The following is a 20045-nucleotide window of genomic DNA, read 5'->3' as shown; positions in this document are numbered from 1 at the left end:
TATTGTATGTATTTTTAAATGGTTAGCGTAATGAAGGTTTTTTTTATTGTTATAAAATGAGTCTTTATCCATTTGGAACTTGTATTAATAGTATAAGCTATGGAAATGAGTTAGGAATGTTTTCAAAAGGTTTCAAGTTTGAAAAATGAAGTTTTATGCGGTGAGATGCAAAGTTGCGTCACAACTTTTGAGGTTGAGACGCAACTGTGAAGCTTCTGAAATCCTGACCTAAATGTTGCACCACAACTTTTGGAGGATGTGACAACACACTTTTCTTCGTTCAACAAAAAATTTAATTTTGAAACGGTTATAACTTTCAAACCGTAACTCCGCTTTTGACATTCAAATTATCCACGAAAACGTGTCAGCGTCTACTTTCTAATGCTGATGTCTTTTAAAGATGAAACAAAACTTGGGTTATCCAAAAGTTGGTTCAATGTAAATTGGTCAATTCCCGATTATAAAATTATTTTCAATATAAACTACTCAACCCTTAAAATAATTAAATCACCCTCTTTTATATCAATTACATATAAATTACTAACCACTCCCTGTCGCCTCCTCCGCTACCACCATCTGTCACCGTCATCACATAGCGTGAGTAACCCTCTAGTTATAAAAATTTATTTAAGAAAAAAAATTCAAATACACACTTATTGTGTAATAAATACGAGTAGTTATATATATTATTATATATTATAAATATATTATGTACCCTTGTTGACAAATTAGAAAAAAATTAAATGTCAAATGACAATTCCACCTTTATTAAATTAATTTACATCATCTGCCATTTATATTTTAAAATATCTCTATTAGCCCTTTATATTAATTACATTTACATCAATTACTATCACCACTTGACGTAATCACTGCCAGGTCGCCGCCACAACCACACCATCGTCGCATTAATTGGGTATACTTCTATTTGTCTAAATAATTGGGTATACTTCTATTTGTCTAAATAATTGGCGCCATCACCCCCCTCGTGACACCATCAGACCGACGTTGCCCACCACCAATAGTTGTCGCTATCATTCACCACCAATAGTTGCCGCCATTACCACCCATTGCAACACCATCAGACCGATGTTGCGACTTCCATTGTGCAGGTATCGTGCAGTAAATTGTGTATAATTATTGTAACTTCCTAAGAGATGTATTTAAAAAAGAAAAAATGGAGCCTAAACCATCAAACAAACTACATTATTTGTTAGCACACAATTTTCTGAATGTTTCTATGTGTCCAACCAAGTGGGTTGACCACCGTGCGAACGTAACTACAAAAGCAGATCCTATGTTTCTTCTTACTTACAATCCCTAGATTACAGTAAATATATCTCATCTCACACCAAATGTGTATATCAGTTTTTATATGGCAATCTCACCCCCTTTACCCATTTCTTTTATTGCTCAATCGTGATGAATTTCATGACAGGTATTTTAATTAGTACTTTATACATTTATACCATATATATTAATTGTGTTTTGGTTAATTATTAAGTAATTAATTTGATTAGTTTAGTTGTAATACATATTGTGTGTTAGGCCAACTGAGCCTTTATATTGGTGGGAAGGTGGGAAAATATTGGGTGGCAAAGATGTGACAGCAGGGGGAACTTGGTTAGCTTGTAGCAGAGGAGGCAGGGTGGCTTTTGTTACTAATGTTCGTGAACTTAATTCAAAATCTGCTGCTAAAAGCAGGGGCGATCTCCCTGTTCGGTTTTTGCAGGTTGGTATTGGCGTGCAAACCACCCTACCTCTTTGTTTATTTGTTTGTTTGATTCTTTATATCTGATCCTGTTAGAAATATGGTTTTATGCTTCTTGTTTGTGTTATGTTGTATGCTTTTTATGCTGTATGCTTCTGTTACTCTAATCTATCTTTTAAATGTAGTTATGTGTTATTCGGCCAACAGGTATGGTTTCTTACCTCCTGCACTCTACTTAGCTTTGGGTAGAGGCAAGACTGTCTACATCTTACCTCCCCCAACCCATTTTGGCGGGATTGTGTACGATTGTTGTTGTTGTAGTTGTTAGGAATATAATACCCGTAGATAATCTGCGTAATGAACGTATTGTGTATGTGTGTGTATGTGTTATCCTGAATTAGCTAGATTATTTTGCGAACACATGAAGTCTGTGTGAATAGACTCACAGATACGTGAGATTGTTCACACAGACCACTTTCTGCGCTTGTGTGTCCATTTTCTTCGAAGATACGTAGATTATATACTTTTACGTATGGTAACTTTAATATTAGTGAGTAATGATACTTGATACACATGATTAGTTATCCTACAAACATGCTTAGAAATCTGGTGCTAACATATGGCATGATCAGTAACTAAGATTTAGAAAGAGAACAATATAAAGTCATTGTTTAGTTTTCTCTGAAACTTAACTATTGATCATGTCATATATCAGCACCGGATTTTAGACATATCTTTAGGCATAGCAAATTAGTAACATTTATCATTATTATGAATTTTAATTTGATCAAATCGATGGTTCTAGAGTGACAAAACCCCTATGGAGTTCGCAGAAGAGATTGTGAAGGAAGCAGATCATTACAATGGATTTAATTTCATAATTGCTGATCTTTTGTCCATGAATATGGTTTATGTAACCAATAGACTGAATGGAGATAGCTGCTACATGACTACAGTACCACCAGGAGTACATGTGCTATCAAATGCAAGCCTCGACACCCCCTGGCCCAAGGTGAGCTACTGCAGACTGCCTACATTATTGCAATTTCATTTCCGAAAATCAAATTAACCAAACTAAATAAAAACAGCTTCCTTATACAGTTATACTGAATTCTTTAAATACCTTTTCTAATATTTGTTCAGGCTCAAAGATTGGAGCATGGTTTTAAAGATCTTTTGAATCAATATGGCGAAGGTGAAATTCCTATTAATGAGATGGTTGATAAGCTGATGGGTAATACTGTTAAAGATGACCTTAACATGCTTCCTCGGATATATTCTCCAGAATTTGAGTACCAATTGAGTTCTGTATTTGTTGACATAGTATCCGCTAAGGTATAAAAAATAGTTGCTCAGCTTATTTAGCTCCTTATTCTGGATCTAATAAGTTATTTTTAACATTTCTTATTGATGATATCAGAGACGTTATGGTACTCGAAGCACATCTGCATTGGTTGTAAAAGCAAGTAATGAGATATTCTTCTATGAAAGACATCTGGAGAATGACTTGTGGAAAGAGCAAACAGAAACATACATGATCGACCAAAATGAGATGTAAGTGAATCATTATGTCTCTGTGCAAAAATGGACTGCTAAAGATTTTAGTTCTTCAATACTCTTGTAAGTGACTACATGCCAACATGTTTTTTGTGACATTTGTTTTATACATAAATAATGTATAGTTGCCCTAAATAATGCTTGAGCATTATATTGTGAATTTTGAATGGCACAAAATGCGTAATAATACATGCAACAAATGCCGGTTAAACTTTATCTAGTATGTTGGACATATGTAATATGTTAACTGGCATCAATATTGGTCAACAATTCCATTTTGCCACATCCATATTTTTATTAACTGATTTGGTATGAAATATAGTTAATGAACTATAGGGTTATTGTACTACTCACGCAACATCCATCCAAGTCATTGTACCAAAAAATTTATATCAAATAATCTCGGCACCAACTGTTTCACTAAACATGTAACCATCGTGGCTATTGGTGATTGGGGTAGACGCACCAAAGACCTCTGAGACCCCCCCCCCCCCCCCCCCCCCCCCCCCTTCTCCTATTGTTTCAATCTCACTTGTTCTCATAAAGTTTTTAAGCCAGAAGATACCATCCGGTGTCCTGGCCATAGTCACCAAAGAACTAACTCGTGAGGTATAAAGGAGCCTCGCCAGAGAATGGGCCTCGGAACAATGACCCTATCTGGTGTTCTGGACCATACCAAACATGCTGCTCATTGACACATCTCATTAAACCAATCGACTGGAAGAGGAAACATGTTTGTTGCTATATGTTTGTAAACATTAGATTATTTGTTTGTTAGTGTTTGTTAAAGTCAGTGGCGGAACCAGAATCAGAAGTAACCCGTAACACAATTTTTTTCCACTAGCCTTGTATCGACATAAAGTAACAATAACAACGCTAACGACTAAATTGTTACGAATTTTAGCATTTCTTTCACAGATTTTTGACTATTTTTAATGACTTTTAAGATTTTTTGGCATTTTTACTTTATCATTTAGTTGTAAAGATACATCTTTATAAGTTTTATTGATAAAAAAAAATGTTTCAAAAGTTTAATGTTGGTTATATGACCGGTATCCTATATTTATTTTACCCGTAGCACCAATAAAAAATACATCATTTTTCGAAAAATTTGAACTACGTGAATTTAGCGGATCCGTAGTCCGGGCTACCCCTATAAACAATGTAGTTCCGCCCCTGGTTAAAGTTTGCACTTGCTCGTTTTACTTTTGTGCAATTTATATTCACTCGTTAAATAGAGGAGATATCATCTACGAGTATCTTGTATCTATGTCCTCTATCTATGTCCCTCTTTTTTTTTTGTCTTTTCATTTTATATAATCTATGTAATGTTTTTTATTTTAAATTTTTAATGGGTTATGAGAAAAAGATGTTAGTGATTAGAGAGTGACGCTAATTTAACAATATTTTTATGGTTGATATAACCTATCCGGAGTGAGACGTGTCTTTTTCGGTATAGAACGCCTCGAAATAGCCTCCACACCGTGTTCTGGAGAGAGAAAGGCAGGAGGCATGCGAAATGGGACATCTTCGGTTTCAAAAAAAAAATGAATTGTTGGCTCTTTTGACTCATATTTTTTAAACAAAAAGAATACAAATTCCAAAAAAAAAAAAAAAAAAATTGGCTTCCTAGTAATGCCCTACTCCCAAAAAAATAACGGGAAATTTCTTCCTTATTGGATTGCCACGTGATAAAGAGATGTTTTTAAAAGGGACTTTCTATAAAGACTTTACGCCTGGTAGGTTTAAAAGGATGGTCGAGAACACATTGTGTTTTTAGCTGAAGTAGCTCTAAGATCTAAACAGGTAACGTAAATATCTATATCTATACCACTTATATAAACAAACTACCCTCTTCCTCATTCAACTCTCTACCTTTGAATTACCTAATATACTCTCTACATTTAAACTACCCCCGCACACTTTATCCTTGAAATTCCGAGATTACCCCCCACAATTACAAACCCTATTGTTATAAAATCCTCATTAACTCTAAAATTATTGCTGAAGGTATTGCTACGAATAAGAAAAAATTTATAACTCACGAAATTACGAACCAGTTATGTCCTTTGTATATTCGTATTATTTTAATCTTTGACTATTTATTTTTTTAATTGCTTTGGTTTCTTGCCCTACAATTGTAAGTGGTTATTTTTCATGGTTAGTGTTTGCACTTCATTATTTTAATCTAAAATTATTGCTGAAGGTATTGCTACGAATAAGAAAAAATTTATAACTCACGAAATTACGAACCAGTTATGTCCTTTGTATATTCGTATTATTTTAATCTTTGACTATTTATTTTTTTAATTGTCGTGGTTTCCTGCCCTACAATTGTAAGTGGTTATTTTTCATGGTTAGTGTTTGCACTTCATTATTTTTTTCACCTAATCCACGACTTATTTTTAGAATGATATATACGGTTAGATCCTGCATTGACACATCTCATTAAAGTAAACTAAACGCTATAAATCGTTACGGTGTCTAAAGTATATAGACCGTCGCCGCTACAACACGCGGACACTACTCTAGTCAATAAATACACAACTAACTTTGAGTTAAGTCACGGAGTAGAAGTAACTTCAACGAAATTGGATGGGTGACAACTTGTCTTGGCATTCCCAAAATCAATGCGGAGTACTATGTTGCACATCGTTTTTCAAGTTTTAGGATGAATGGTCCAAACTTATTATTTATTTGAATCTTGGTAATACGTTAAAAGGTTTTTTCTCCCATGTCTTGGATGAGTATAGGATTATAAAGATCCCTTCTCTAAATGTATTTGACAGAAATTAAATCCATGATGCTATCTCTATCGGACAATAAAGAGGCATGTCGCTGAGTCCAATCACTATTATTGTTAAAAAAAAAAGATGAAACCTTTTAAGGAAAAACACTCTGGCCGACCAAGACCTCAATGGTGGTCCAACACTATTCTGATACAGTAGCACTTGTGGTGAATGCAGTATTGACTAAGTTTAGTTAGACTTACGGATCTATAAAGATTCGTTTCGGATTCAAATGGACAAAATCAACCAAGTTCTACAACCAAAAAAAATAAGAAAATGGCTTGAACCTATAATTCGCTTAATGATTTTCTTACTGAATATAATCTATCTTCTTATTTATTTTTGCTAACTATTCTACCTAATATGATATACTCGTGATAGTTAGAAAGATATACATCTTTCATTTATGTTCCTAAATGGGTCAAAGACATTGTGATTTGAATTTAACATAATATATATTTTCTACACATCATGTTAGTTTTAATCATAGTACATTTTGACGAGTATTTAACATAGTATGTATTTTCTATACATCATGTTAGTTTTAATCACAGTGCATTTTGACGACTATTCTAGTTTTCACATAAATTTTAGTTTTAAAATGTATATATATATTTCGGAGTCTAAAGAAGAAAAAACTCCAAATAGACGACCATCAAAAACTCATCCGTTAATTTTCCCTAAGAAAGATTACTCTGTTTTCTTTTATTATTTACATTAACCTAAATTTAAAAGGAAAAACAAACAAACATCATCATAGGTCCCCCATATTCATTGTACGCATTTCTTCCCCTCGAAAATTTTCAAACATAGATACAAGCTCTAAAAACCAACGTACTGTCGTACTGACTAATCCAAAGCATTAGGCCCAATACAAGCTTTCAAAACCGGGCTCCAAATCCACTGCACCAAATATTTCCTCCCTTTTCTCCCATTCATATTAAAACTCCAACCCGACCCATCTTTCATAATCTGGCCAATATACCCACCACTACCACCCGACCCATATAACCCTTCACACAAATCCCCAATCTCAGTTGGGGCAGTCGGGTCTTCACCCGCATACCAAGCATTCACCAACGGGTTAGAAGCCAACTCCGCAAGTTCATGCCCAATCACACTTATCATTCCATCGATACCCACGTCACCATTTGGGGGCAATAATGAGCCCGACCTATTACCACTGATATAACCCGGAACCTTAAACGGGTAAGCACAAACTTCGGGACATTGTTTACCCGAATTTCCAACCCATGCGTAAGGTAAAGTGTAACACACTATAGATGGAAATGTAAAATAATTAAACCCACAAACAGCCCGACAGAAATCTTGAACAGTGACGTCATCTGAGGTCAGTACTAGGAAAACACCTTTTTGTGATCTACAGGGAAACGAGATGATTGCACGGAAGATGAAATGACATCCTGGATGCTGAGACGAGTGAGATGGGTCCCATGGGTGTATTTAGTTTCGGAGTGTTGGCCGGAAATGAGGATTTGGCATGAAATGTTGGCGTTGGTTTGGTCGGTGTAAAGGGTTAAGGTCTTCCACCAATTTGAGATAGAAGGCGGTGGTGCGACTGAGATGCGATGGTTATTGGATGTGGTGGTGGAGATGGAAAGTAAAAAGTCAATGATGGTTTGTTTATGGGGTTGAGACCATTTGCCATACCAAATTAAGTAAATGTTGATAGGTGAAGAAAGGACTGGGCCCATGTGGTATTTTAGGTTCACTAGGTTAGATGAGTCTTCATATTTCTTTGAAGTGGTGAATGGGTTGGGTTGTGGGATTTTAGGGTTGGTTAATGTGAAGTGTTTAACATTTGGGATTTGGGTTGGAATGGAGAAAACAGTTGTTGTTGTGAAGAAGATGATGATAATAATGAAGGGTAGAATGGACATTGGTTTGAAGTGAAAATGTGGTGAGATGGAGAATATTGGAAATGAGAACAGAAGAATTTATATAAGGGATTTTAAAAAGGATAAGAAAGGATTTGAAAAAGGATAAGAAATGGGCTGGGTGAGGAGTGATGAATGAGAAAAGTATGAAATTTGAATTTGGAATTGATAAAAGTACAATACCAAAACACTATTTCCTTCTTTTCTGGTGAGGTCTTGGAAGAGATTTAATTCTTCCTTTATAGATTCGAAGTCTTTATGGATTGTTATATATATACACATTAAATAAATAAATCTTTATGTACATTAACTAATCCAGTCATTTTATAACTAGGAATTTCATGCCGCCCAATGGGCGGCGTAAGTTTTTAAAAACGTTTGCGTTTATGGACGGGGTTAAAAAAAAACCACAAATTTATGTGAGACAAAAAATATTGAAACCCAATTTTAAAAAATTACAAAAAGAATATATTAAACCAAAAAATAAAAAAGAGAACCAAAAAAACAAAAAGAAATACAAAAACTAAATGAATTAGTTATAAAAAAAATAAATGTTACATGTGAAAAAGGTACAAAACCGAAATGTTTAAAAGAGTAGAAAAGATATACAATGCAACAAAAAAATTATAAAAAAAAACAAAAAAAATAGTAAATAACAAAATATATAGCATTTTAAAAAGTTATTAAAAAAATGTTAAATGTAATAAAGGTATAAAAAAAACAAAATGTTACAAAAGATTAAAAAACACAAATTTTATAAAGTTAGATGGTTAAAGTAATAAAAGAGAAACATGAGGGACTGAATAGTAAAAAACAAAAAAAGAAAGAGCTAAAATGCAAATACTTTACTACTAAAAAAAAATGAAAAAAGTAAAGGGGTAAAGGTTGAACCCGAGACCTCCACCCTTAAAAAAATAGAGACCAACCACTCTACCAAATCCACTTTTGTTGTTATATTTTCTAATTCTATTATTTACATTGAAAACGCAGATAGGGACAAAGAAGTACTGTTCACATCTTATTCTTTTATATAGTAGGTAATTGTAAAAACACTATTTTTTAACTAGCATTCTACTTGCATTGAATATAAATTTTGTATTTTGCCCATAGTAATAAGATTTTATTATATCTTAATTATTTATGATGGTAAATATGAAATAGTTATATTTGGATGGAGAGCAGTGAAAGAAAGGATTCCCATAAGAAAAGCACTAGCGAGAAGAGGTATTGATCTCCAATCAACATATTGCCTTCTATGCCACATTTTTTAAGAAGATATGAATCATCTACTCACTAGCTGTGAAGTTGTACATCAAATTTCGTCCAAAGTTGCTTCATGGTGTAAGTTACAGCCCATCTTGATTTGATGTGGAGGATTTGTTGAAAATTCATGAAACAAACCAATCGTCGAGAAGTTTAAAAAAGGTGATCAATGCTATTGTCCTAACGTCTATGTGGAGCTTATGGAAATCAAGAAACAAACTAATTTTTGAAAATAAAAAGGTCTCTCCAGTAAAGGTATTTCAAGACATTCAATCATCATCTTATTTATGTATAAAAAATCACTCTATATATAGAAATATGTCTTGGAATGATGGGTATAATTTTATGTTTTAATTTTTTCTTGTATTATGCTAATTTCCAGCTAGCTGTTTTTTAATATGAAATTGAAAGTTGCATTTAAAAAAAAATGAAATAGTTATATATTTGACATACACACAACACACTGTATATTGGGATGCATTAATAGAAAGGGGGAAGGGAATATGAGGCTATTAGACATCCAAGTTGGGTGAAAAACCCCTCACATACATTTTTTTAAAAGGTAAAAATCATGGGGGGCATGTATTTATTTAAAATATTAAAATATTAGTATGTGAGGGGTTTTTCACTCAAGTTGGGTGCATAACAGCCTCATACTCACTTTTCCCTAATAAAAAATGTCGAAAAGAAGAATTAATGTATTTTTTTCCTACAAGTTCTTATTTTAAATGATTTTAATTGGATGAAAATAATTTGAAGGGTAGAATAAAAGACATCTTAACATTTTGACTAAAATCAAGGGTCAAGATTAATACACAATTTTTCAATCTTGACCATCGATTAGAACACAAAGGTTAAGATTTACCAAACTTTACCCTCGAGTTGCCAACTCAAGGGAGTCTCACTAACTAATAAATTAGTCATTATCTGATTAATTTTTTTTTTTTAACGACAATTTTAATATAAAACTAGCGAGTAGTTAGAGAAAAAATTACAATCCACAAAGACTAGGATTCTGCATCCAAGTTACCCAGTTTACTTTAGCTTTACACCGACTAGAACACCAAATAAATGATAAACGAACAATATCATCAAATAAAACATCTCTTCTCAGAAGTCTATTGCTAAAAACTATTTGATTCCTGAATTTCCACACATGCCACCACATCACATAACATACTCCTTCAATACTTCAAGAACATCCTTCAAAGACTTACAAACGGATGTTACTGAACCATAAAAGTCATTCATCATATAAGAGCTTATATAAAACTCATCAAGCTCCCACCAACGCATCAACTTACTCCTCACTTATTAAGAGAATAAAAGATTTCACATATTGTTAAACTATTTGTTTTAGATGGTTGTAAAACATGTATTAAATATCGTATAAAATGTTTTATACATTGAGTCAGTCAAGATCAAATCAATATCAAAGTACTTCTCTGATTGCTCTAACTTTTAAGTTTGAACATATATCTAAATGTTATATAAATAGTATAGATAACTATTTTATATATGTAGTTAGGGGTTTTGATCATTTGAAAACTAAAATTTTCGTGAAAACTAGAAAACTGACCAAAACACACTGTGATCTTAATTTAACACTGTGTTTTTAATATGTTTTTCAAAAACACATTGTGTTAAGTTTATATCACAGTGTGTTTGAACAATTTTCTGATTTACAACGCTATAAAAAACACACTGTGATTTAAAACTTAACACAATGTATTTTAGATTACACAATAAAAACACATTGTGTTTTATAAAAACACAATTAAAACACATTGTGTTAAATTTAGATCACAGTATGTTTTGACAGTTTTCTAGTTTTCACATAAAATTTAGTTTTCAAATGAGTATTTCACATGTAATTAGTGAGAAAAATTTTAAATTTACTTTTATTCAATCAAAATATATATTCAATGACCCCCAACCTCAAATGTAGACAAAACACATAGCAAATTTATCAACATACAATTCCTAATAAAATGGTAAACCGTTTTGTTCTACTCTTGGTTACTATTTACATATTCAGAACCTAGCCAGGTGGACCAATTTCAGGAGTTGCAAAACCCAAAACAAAACAATATATAGTCACTTCCAACAAAACGATTTCATTAGTCCCACCAGCTATAACTTTAAGTTCTATAGAATCTGGTTAGTATATAAAGTTAAAGAGACCAATCAATCAAAGCATCATATAGCTGAATAACTAATCTCTCTATTAGCCAGCTCATGCCCCAGAATGACTAAAAGAAAATCTCAAATCTGGCGTCAAAAATTAATGTCATGCATTTCAAAATGGCTAGATCCATTTGTAAGGCTAGTAACTCACTGGTACTTTAAATGTACCAACTCTAACATCTTTGGACATGAAGTTGAATAAAAAAGTTCTACTGTAAAATTGTAACTGAACTGTTTTCTTTTTTTAAATAAATATATGAAAGGTTGTCTAACCTCTATGAAGATACAAAGATCCTTCAAATGTGTTGGCTTGTTTCCACTATTAGTCTACAAGAAGGCTTAAAGATTGGTGTACAGTTTATCATTGTGCTTTCCAGCAATTCACCCGAGGAAGGCTGCACTTGTGATCTGCAGTTTCTACCAGCTTTTCACCTGACTGCTAGACTCGTGACCTGTGCTCGAAACTGGTTTTATTAGCATTTCTATCAGATATTAACAAATAAAGGAATGGTATAGTTATACATTGGTGAATTAAAAGATTCCATCTCTAATGGTATAGCTACCTTAAAACATAACGGGTCAAACAAATCCAAAGTCACCCAAAGTATAACTTTATGTTTTATTGCATGAAGCATCCTACCTTTATTCAAAGATTAATTATTATTTGAAAATATAACATTTCATGACTCAGCTGAAAAACTAATTATTTATATAATCAAAAAGGGTATTATGTCGATTAGGCAGACCCTACCAGTACCCATGCCCAACTACCTAATTTGCCACCAATAAGGGCACAAAGGGAAGGTGTGAAACCGCCGGTTTGAGCTCCATGCCGCCGGCTTCACCATTACCGACGTTGTATTTATGGTTTGGGGGGTTGGGAAAGCGGTGGTGAAACCGGTGGGGTTGGGAGTGATTGAAGAGAGAGAGTGTGGGGATCAAAGAGAGAGTGATTATGATTGGAGAAAAATTTGGGAGGGTGGGGAATCTCATGAGCGCCAGTGAATATGGTTGGGAGGGCTATAATTGGGAGGCCTGGAAGGCTGGAATGAGTTGGCGAAATCCTATAAGTAATTTTTGGGAGGGTTGATTGTATCTTCCACTCCACCTACCATAACAATTAATCCAACAAGAAAATGGGTTTTGGTATGCTAGTATTACGATTACCAATAATAAAACATATATTTAATCGTTTGACAGCAAGAAAAGGTGTGGTCACTCACTTCATCAGAGACTAATAGTTTCAGATCCCTAGCTGTTCCAAGGAATCTGGCCCAACCAGGAATACTCTCTTTACGGATTGGTACCGGAAAACAACTACTCCCTTATATGCAGTTCTGGGTATACCGTCCTGAACAATATAAGAAGCATGACTTGTCAATCAAAAACTTATTTGCATAGTTTATTATCTTTAATTCCTTGTATAGATTTGAACGTGTCATATATATTTTAAGTTCCCAGTGCCAAACTGACAATACCTTCCATTCTTCAAAAATGCCAAACTGGCTAGCAATTTCCTCAAAATGTTGTTGATCTCTATATTGTATACGCACATCTCCATTGATATTATTTATTTTCAGGACAAAATCTATTCCATAAACAGGATTTGCACCTTTGACCAGGTCTGCAAACTGCTTCATAAATTTATCCTACAGGTAAACAGGAATACTTACCATGAATATAGTCTTACTCAGTTATACTTTTACCTTATAAAATGAAATATGTATTAAAACTTATACCTCCATTAAGTAGGTCAAGTTCATCGATTTCCAGTCAATCTTTTGGGGGAAAAACTATAATTAGTACTGATACCAGCAGTAGAAAACTTAAGAGAGTGTAATTCTGTAAAACAGGAATCTACATACCGAGAGATCATTTAGCCTAATAGGTCTAAGGTACTGATTGAAGAACTGGCCCAAACTTGAACCCTGTCAAAAGAAAAGGACAAGCATAATACATAAATAAATATATGATGCATGATGAATCGTTTTTTTTTTAAAGTGGTCCAGTTCAGGACTTTAGAGTAGGGTATGCACTACCATAGCAAGAGCTTTATTTGTGAACTACTAGATACAAGAAAAATGTTTTTTAAAGGGTTCACATAATCAATAGGATGAAATTCACGGTTTGAGATGGATACCTACATGCTCACCAAAGTTGTAGGTCCTGCATACTTCTGGACGAATAAACTGACGCCCTTTGTGATTTTCTTGTAACCGTAGCCAGTCATCCCAGTAAGTAATAACCAGTCAAGTAAACAATGTATTGGAATAAAAGAAAATCACAAACAACTTGATAGGAAGATTGGACCACAAAGTGTAAAATATAATATAAGGATATGCTTTTGGCCATTTTGGAGATAGCTCGTCCCATGTAGGTTTAGATAGCATCCATCCAAGACCGGAGAAAAAATCTGAACGATATAATGCATCTGCAAGATTCACCAACATAATTTAGGCCTTTAGGGGGTGCACTGAAATAAGATTTTTTCCTATAAATTCTGAAATATCATAAACTCTTTTGAAGGTATGCAGGCGTACACTTATGATGAAGCTACAGACTTACAAGGATCATGCACAAACTGCCTTTGCCCATTGTCGTTCCATGAAGAGATAGCCATGATGGACCTATCATGGTTCAAAATAAGTTTTTAGCAATGAGAAAGTTTTAATAGAATTAAAGGTTATAAAGAGCCATTTTAATTCAGGTGAAGACTTACTTATCTTTGTCAAGGAGGTCTGCTCCAGCCTCAAAATAAGTAAAAAAGTCAGGAGCAATCTCCATATCATCTGCACCCAGTAAGGATCTATATACTCATTACATGACTTCAAAGAATTCTAGAACAACTCAAGAGAAATGATAAATATTAGAATTTACAGAAGCTGTACCTTCAAGTATAATGACCCGCTTAAAATTATGTTTGTAGAACAATTGATCCAGTGCCCACTTGTAGTGACCTGAGATTGTGGTAGTTAAAAGATAAGACTGCATTCATAGAGCGGAATTGAGGTGGACATTAGCTTGATGTGTCTCTTACGTGCAATCTTGTAATATGCAATTAACTCTCCAGGCCTTTCAGTATGCACAGGTTCATAATCCAAATGCTGCAACAAACTGGATTATACTTCTAGACATCATTATTCCTTAAGCAAAATCTTACCAAAGATTGTATGTATTATGCCATATTATCAATAAAGTAAAAATATAATTCCGTGTGTGTACCTGCATGTAGGTCAACTCCTTATAACTCAAAGCCTTTGTTCTAACATCAGAATTTGACCCATCCTGATTATGTCAACATTTAGAGAGATAGGCGCATAGTTTAGAGTATAATAGTAAATATCATAAGATTAATAGATCCTGAACCAGTGTTGCAACAATTAAAAGATACAATGTACCTGGGATACAAAAACAGGAAACTTTGATGCAACGGAACCATGATACCTAAAATCATGAAGAGTTGGCCAATAGTTAGTGACAGATGCGCAAGTTGCTTGAATTAATGAACAAAATTATAAGTAGAACAGCGTACTTAAAGATAGAATTAATGGTCCTTTCTAGATAGTCAGCCCGGTTGCAAGCCATAATAACAACAGCTGCCACTGGCACCTAAAAATGAATTCACTGTCTAAGAGGGTTAATCATTCAACAAGAAAATGACAAACTTTAATATTCTCGGCCAAACCTGAGCTTGTTGAAACAAGCTTTTAACACCTTTTCCTACAAAATGATAAAGATAAAGGTCAAACTAATTTAGTTTTTGTTAGTGCACATATATAACTAGGACACATGCACAGATACAAAAAATAAATAACTACTGAGTAGGGGGGATGCGCTACAATAAATTCATATACAATAAATTTATATACTTAAAGAAAGTAAAGAAGAAACTGTTGATAAATTTAACATACTTTCAAGATTTTGAACAAGTATCCTCAGTTGTTCACACTCCTCTTCTTGGCGTCTCACTTTCTCTGAAATACAAGTAACAGATACAGAAGGCTGTGTATGAATTATTTTTCTTTTCGAATTATAATAGAACTAAACAAATGCAAGATGTGATAAAACGCAATAGTTACAATTGTTACCACTTAAACTGGAAAGAGGAGCAAATTAGTGGTATAAACAAATAGGTAAAACAGAGCGCTAATAATGAATAACTAGGCAAGAAGACGGATATTATAGATACATTTTTTAAAAGGCCACATAATAACTCCTAAGAAATAGTACATTTTCACTACATGCAATGTTTCCAAATAAGTGTTGATCCATTTCCTTGAGAACAATAATAAGCAAATTTCAGAATACAAGAAACAATATAACAGTATGTAAGAGTATCAATTACTGTAAATTATAAAAACTGAACAGAAATAGCAGTAGCACCATAACTGCATCAAGAGAGCTACCTTACCTTCCAAACTGACAACCTTTTCCTGCTGCATACTTATCTGACTAATAAGTAACTGCATCTGGCTAGTACAATGATTTTCTCCTTCCACCTGTTATGATACAATGGTTCATTAAACTTTTACGCATCAACTCTTTACAAAGCTAAGAGACTGTACCACATATATTAACCTTTATAAAGAGTTTGGGGTCTTTTCCCTTACATTTTCAAAATTCAAAATGTCTAAATTGCTACTAAAATAATTAAAAGCCAATCACCTAATTTGAGACAATATGCAATATTCTTGAGACTTAAATACTTAATTGTTCAATGTCAATATTTTGCAAATTTAATTACTAAAATCACATAGCAATACGCTTATAATAATAAATGAGCATTTTGTAATTCAAAACATAAATAAAACATTATTCAATATAGTTTAAATTGGGGTTAAAATGTTAATTATTAATACCTCATTTTAACTTACTGAAATAAAATGTTTTTTCAAAAGGATACATATAACAAGTCACGTTATCTTCCTCGGTATAATATATCATGCGACAACTACGATAAAAAAAATCATCGAACACCATCAATGAAATAGATTTACTTTCAATGCGCTGGCAATCTGGCATTATGCTAGTTTAGATTACAAGACAATAGATTGGATCCATTTTTGGTTACAATGATTGACAAATGAGGATGATAGTGATAAGTGATCATGCTCAACAAGTCTTTACGTGCATGAAGACCATGAGGAATTTTAAACATTTGTACTGGGCTATCCAGGAATTTTCATATGATTTTCTAAAACTAAAATTTCAATAACGTCATAGCCAAAACACGAGTCATTTTGGCTAGAGCACTTAAATCCGCTATATATATTACACGGCTTTGACATAATGCTGAAACCATGGCGTATGCATCTATCTTCATTTATGCATAAAAAAATTCACTTTTGAAAGTGTACAAAAATATATAATTAGTTTAGGAACAAGTAGTACTCTACATAAGCATTAATCCCACTTCTATTTCCATGGTAACTTTGTTTAATAATATGAGAGGAGAAAAATTGCAACAAATGTTATCTTCTTCATGCTCAAGAGTGATTTCAATAAGATATTAACCATTTTGAATTGATCGTATCACATGGTGCTTTATTTACTTTCTCCAATGCCTCCCCTGACATGACCCTCCCTGTATCCAGGAAGCTTTGACGGCCATAGCCTATAATGTCCCAAACTCGACATTATAGACAAACTGCTTGACACCCAATACGAACAAACCTTTACCCTCATAAACATCGCTCAAAATAACACCAACAGCCACAATAGAAATGAAACACAGCACCACCACCTCCTCATGAGCTCCAAATTCGCCAGCAAAAACCAACTCTCCCAAATTTCAACGACTCAGACATCCTTGATATGTTTTTCCAAGATGACAAATGCTTCACCTTTTGTGATATTGTTCCATCACAACCCATTGTTATAATTTACTTTAGCCGCATCCAGTTATGTTCTAAGTCGGTAAAGATACATATTTTAATAATCATCTCTTACCCACATAGGAAACTTTTGTCGGAGCTCTAAAAACCCGAATTCAAACGTTTCAGTAATCACCCAAACCATCAGGTAAACAAAGCTCACAGAGAACAAGCTTAATGACAACCCGCAACTAATCCAACGCTGCCTATTCCACCAAATCCATCCTTGCTAGCAGTGACTCCTTGAACACTTCACACACACTACCAATCAAGAGTTTAAGCCAAACTGGGATGCAAATGACACAGTATGAAGATAAATTCCAGTAAGAGTATCACTCTGTTCATTAATGTAAACCCTCCTAAGTTTTTCCCTTTTAAATCGTCTATGCATCAAAAACCCCCACCCCAACGTGGGGAATAAATACTATCTAGTGTAGCCCCTTCGCCTTAAGTATAAGGCTTGTTATAAGATGAGAAGGTCAAGGTTGATACATAATCATAAAATCTCCATGTGTTTGAAGACCAACCCTACATGATTTCTACATAACATACCCATTCGAAAGTGTACTTGTGATAAAACTGATTCGAGATGGTTAATCTCATATCAAAAGTATACTAAAGAGAATGAAGAAAGACAATTGTTGCAACTTTTTTATCTCATTTCATTAGACAAAGTTACCATTAAATTTTATTTCCTTTGTCCCATTTTTTAATGTCCATATTTTATTTTTGTATGTCCCAAATTTTATGTCCATTCCCAAAAGCAGTTTATCGAAGTGGTGTTGGTGTTTTTCTGAGCGATGGGTTTATAAGGATGTTGGTTTGATCATCACGACGTCACCTAGTGAATATAAACTAACGAGAATGTAGAGAGATTATATTTGTTGCAATTCTTAAGCTTCCATTTCATTAAACAAAGTTATCATTAAACATAAATACTATAAGTTAAACATAAATACTATAAGATAAAGTGCAATTATCATAAGCTTTACAAAAAACTATGAAAAAGAAACATGGGACTGATGTTAATGTGGTTGGCCACTTCTTGTTCCTAAATAGATGCAACAATTACACTTTCAAACTTGTATGTAGAAATGCAGGGGCTTGGTCTTCAAGCACGTGAAGACATGGTGGGTTAAGATCAGATATTAAATAGTTATTATATAGAAAGATATTAACTTTTCATTCTTCATACGTATCTCAACAATAAATATCAAGCAGCAACTGTTGGTGGAAGCAAATTGCCAAATAATGTAAATTGCCTGTCAGTTTACGTTTCCTACAATCAACTAATCAAGATTATACATTTTTGTGTCTCTATTAGAAGGTCCTAACACCTCCAAGAACAAGCTTATTCCCTAATAATGCTAAAAGGAATTACTACGAGCTTCAACTATGATTTTCAGCATTCAAATTAACATAGAAAGTAAAAGGCAAGGATAATAAACATGAGATTGAAGTGTAGAAAGTCAATTAAAAAAGCGAAACGCAAAAGAAACTTCAACCATACAAGATAATATAAAAATGCCGTGTACAAATCTACAAGATGAAGTAGTATATACAATATACACTCACCGCAGCTGCAACTTTGTCGGCATACTCAGATTGTGCCTTAAACAGCCTCACCTGGTGAAGTGAAACATTAACAAAACTAAGCCCATTTTTCAATCAAATCATAAGCGTTTTTTTTTCTTTAATCTATTTTAAACCAGATGAACCAGCTACTAGTAAGTAAGTAAGTAACTGCTCAGTGCCGCCTTCCGCGGGTTTTGAGCCCCAATAACTCGACGGTGTATTGGGGAGGTTAAGATGTAGGCAGACCTTAACTCTAGAGAGGCTGCTTCCAGTTTCTACCTAAATGGTAGAAAAGGCCCTCCAACCTTTGCATGGGATGACGATCGAACCCATGACCTCCGACTCCAGAGGCAAGGGTTTTTACCACTGATCCAACCATGCTGCTTTAGATGAACCAGCTACTAAAGTGGCTAAATAAACTTGACAGCCTTGGCTGAGGCGAAACGTGGCCATAGCCCACCCACAATGTAATTAAATTTCTATATTTCGGGTACTATCTTTAATTGTACTATCAGTTTCGTCCAAAGTTAATTAGTCCACCAACAAAACAGTTAATTTATCTATGAAATAAAAGGGAGTAGAAATGTATAGATATAGAAGTGACCTGTGTGTAGATGAATGCAATAGCAACAAGAAGAAGTAAACATCTGAGGCCACCAGACCATCTCATCGCTGTTTTAATCTTTCTATATTTGGATCGAATGGATTTTCAGGTCAATCAGAGTCAGATCACCAAAAAATAATTCAATAAATGACACAAGTATATTATTTATTCAGTGAAAGCCCCTACTTAATAAATAGTTGCTGCTGATCATGTGATTTCAGCTTGCACTGCAATTTTCTGATTTGTAAATCGCTTTCAGAAATTACGATTTCTTTCACACGAGTGAGTGGTTGGAAGTTTCGTTACCAAGCTGAGTCTACGTATTTGAGTAGTGGTCAAACTAGGCCCGACTTAATGGGCTTGGACAGTTGAACTGGACTCAAAGCCAGAGTTTGGTTAACACATATGGTTTACCCATTTACCTATTTATTTATTTTTAAACTGAATTTCGCTGAAAACTTCGTGTCATGGTTTGACAGCGAGAGGTCTAGCATACGATGGAGAACAACTCCCTACTAATCCGTCCGAAGTCACGACGATTAATAAGGATAAACCCTGCCCCCTCAGACTTGAACCTGGGAATAACCA

General features: G+C 33.9%; 2 protein-coding genes and 1 pseudogene across 5 annotated transcripts; 1 reads left to right on the top strand and 2 right to left on the bottom strand.

The window, feature by feature from the left end:
* The first annotated feature begins 1199 nt into the window (after positions 1–1199).
* Positions 1200–3428, top strand: LOC122596776. 2 transcript variants are annotated; one of them, XM_043769406.1, is made up of 5 exons: positions 1200–1438; positions 1578–1732; positions 2517–2723; positions 2855–3046; positions 3132–3428. In XM_043769406.1, exons 1-5 carry the CDS (start codon positions 1423–1425, stop codon positions 3267–3269), a joined length of 708 nt encoding a protein of 235 aa, XP_043625341.1. In that variant the 5' UTR covers positions 1200–1422; the 3' UTR covers positions 3270–3428. The 2 variants fall into 2 exon arrangements, with proteins under 2 accessions (XP_043625341.1, XP_043625340.1); XM_043769405.1 differs by having other exon boundaries at positions 1549–1732.
* A 3268-nt stretch (positions 3429–6696) lies between these two features.
* On the bottom strand, positions 6697–8128 carry LOC122597773 (annotated as a pseudogene).
* Positions 8129–11490: 3362 nt separating this feature from the next.
* LOC122596686 (alpha-1,3-mannosyl-glycoprotein 2-beta-N-acetylglucosaminyltransferase-like) lies at positions 11491–19734 on the bottom strand. Of its 3 annotated transcripts, none has more exons than XM_043769305.1 (19): positions 19458–19734; positions 18854–18904; positions 15817–15904; positions 15317–15379; positions 15091–15125; positions 14938–15014; positions 14804–14849; positions 14628–14690; positions 14443–14509; positions 14294–14362; positions 14125–14194; positions 13971–14032; positions 13746–13836; positions 13550–13643; positions 13271–13333; positions 13145–13183; positions 12884–13054; positions 12629–12756; positions 11491–11869 (listed from the first exon to the last, which is right to left on the bottom strand). In XM_043769305.1, the coding sequence occupies exons 1-18, from the start codon at positions 19521–19523 to the stop codon at positions 12649–12651; spliced, it is 1323 nt and encodes a 440-aa protein (XP_043625240.1). In that variant the 5' UTR covers positions 19524–19734; the 3' UTR covers positions 11491–11869; positions 12629–12648. The 3 variants fall into 3 exon arrangements, 2 of the variants coding, with proteins under 2 accessions (XP_043625240.1, XP_043625239.1); XM_043769304.1 differs by having other exon boundaries at positions 11491–11857; XR_006323361.1 differs by lacking the exons at positions 11491–11869; positions 12629–12756 and having other exon boundaries at positions 12896–13054; positions 13546–13643.
* Between the last annotated feature and the right edge of the window lie 311 nt (positions 19735–20045).

The sequence above is a fragment of the Erigeron canadensis genome, chromosome 4, assembly GCF_010389155.1.
Source record: "Erigeron canadensis isolate Cc75 chromosome 4, C_canadensis_v1, whole genome shotgun sequence".
NCBI lineage: Eukaryota > Viridiplantae > Streptophyta > Magnoliopsida > Asterales > Asteraceae > Erigeron > Erigeron canadensis.
The sequence above is the reverse complement of the archived record's forward strand: the minus strand, read 5'-3'. Positions and strand labels throughout refer to the sequence as shown.

Bases quoted from the DNA above. Each gene is read 5' to 3' on its own strand.
- LOC122596776 (XM_043769405.1), top strand. From the start codon at position 1,356: ATGTGTATATCAGTTTTTATATGGCAATCTCACCCCCTTTACCCATTT. The intron at 1,439-1,548 runs GTATTTTAATTA...ATTGTGTGTTAG, and splicing joins CGTGATGAATTTCATGACAG to GCCAACTGAGCCTTTATATT. The intron at 3,047-3,131 runs GTATAAAAAATA...TGATGATATCAG, and splicing joins TTGACATAGTATCCGCTAAG to AGACGTTATGGTACTCGAAG.
- LOC122596686 (XM_043769305.1), bottom strand. From the start codon at position 19,523: ATGAGATGGTCTGGTGGCCTCAGATGTTTACTTCTTCTTGTTGCTATT. The intron at 13,644-13,745 runs ATATCCTTATAT...ACTGGTTATTAC, and splicing joins TCTCCAAAATGGCCAAAAGC to TTACTGGGATGACTGGCTAC. The intron at 13,055-13,144 runs GTATAAGTTTTA...GTTTACCTGTAG, and splicing joins ACTTGACCTACTTAATGGAG to GATAAATTTATGAAGCAGTT.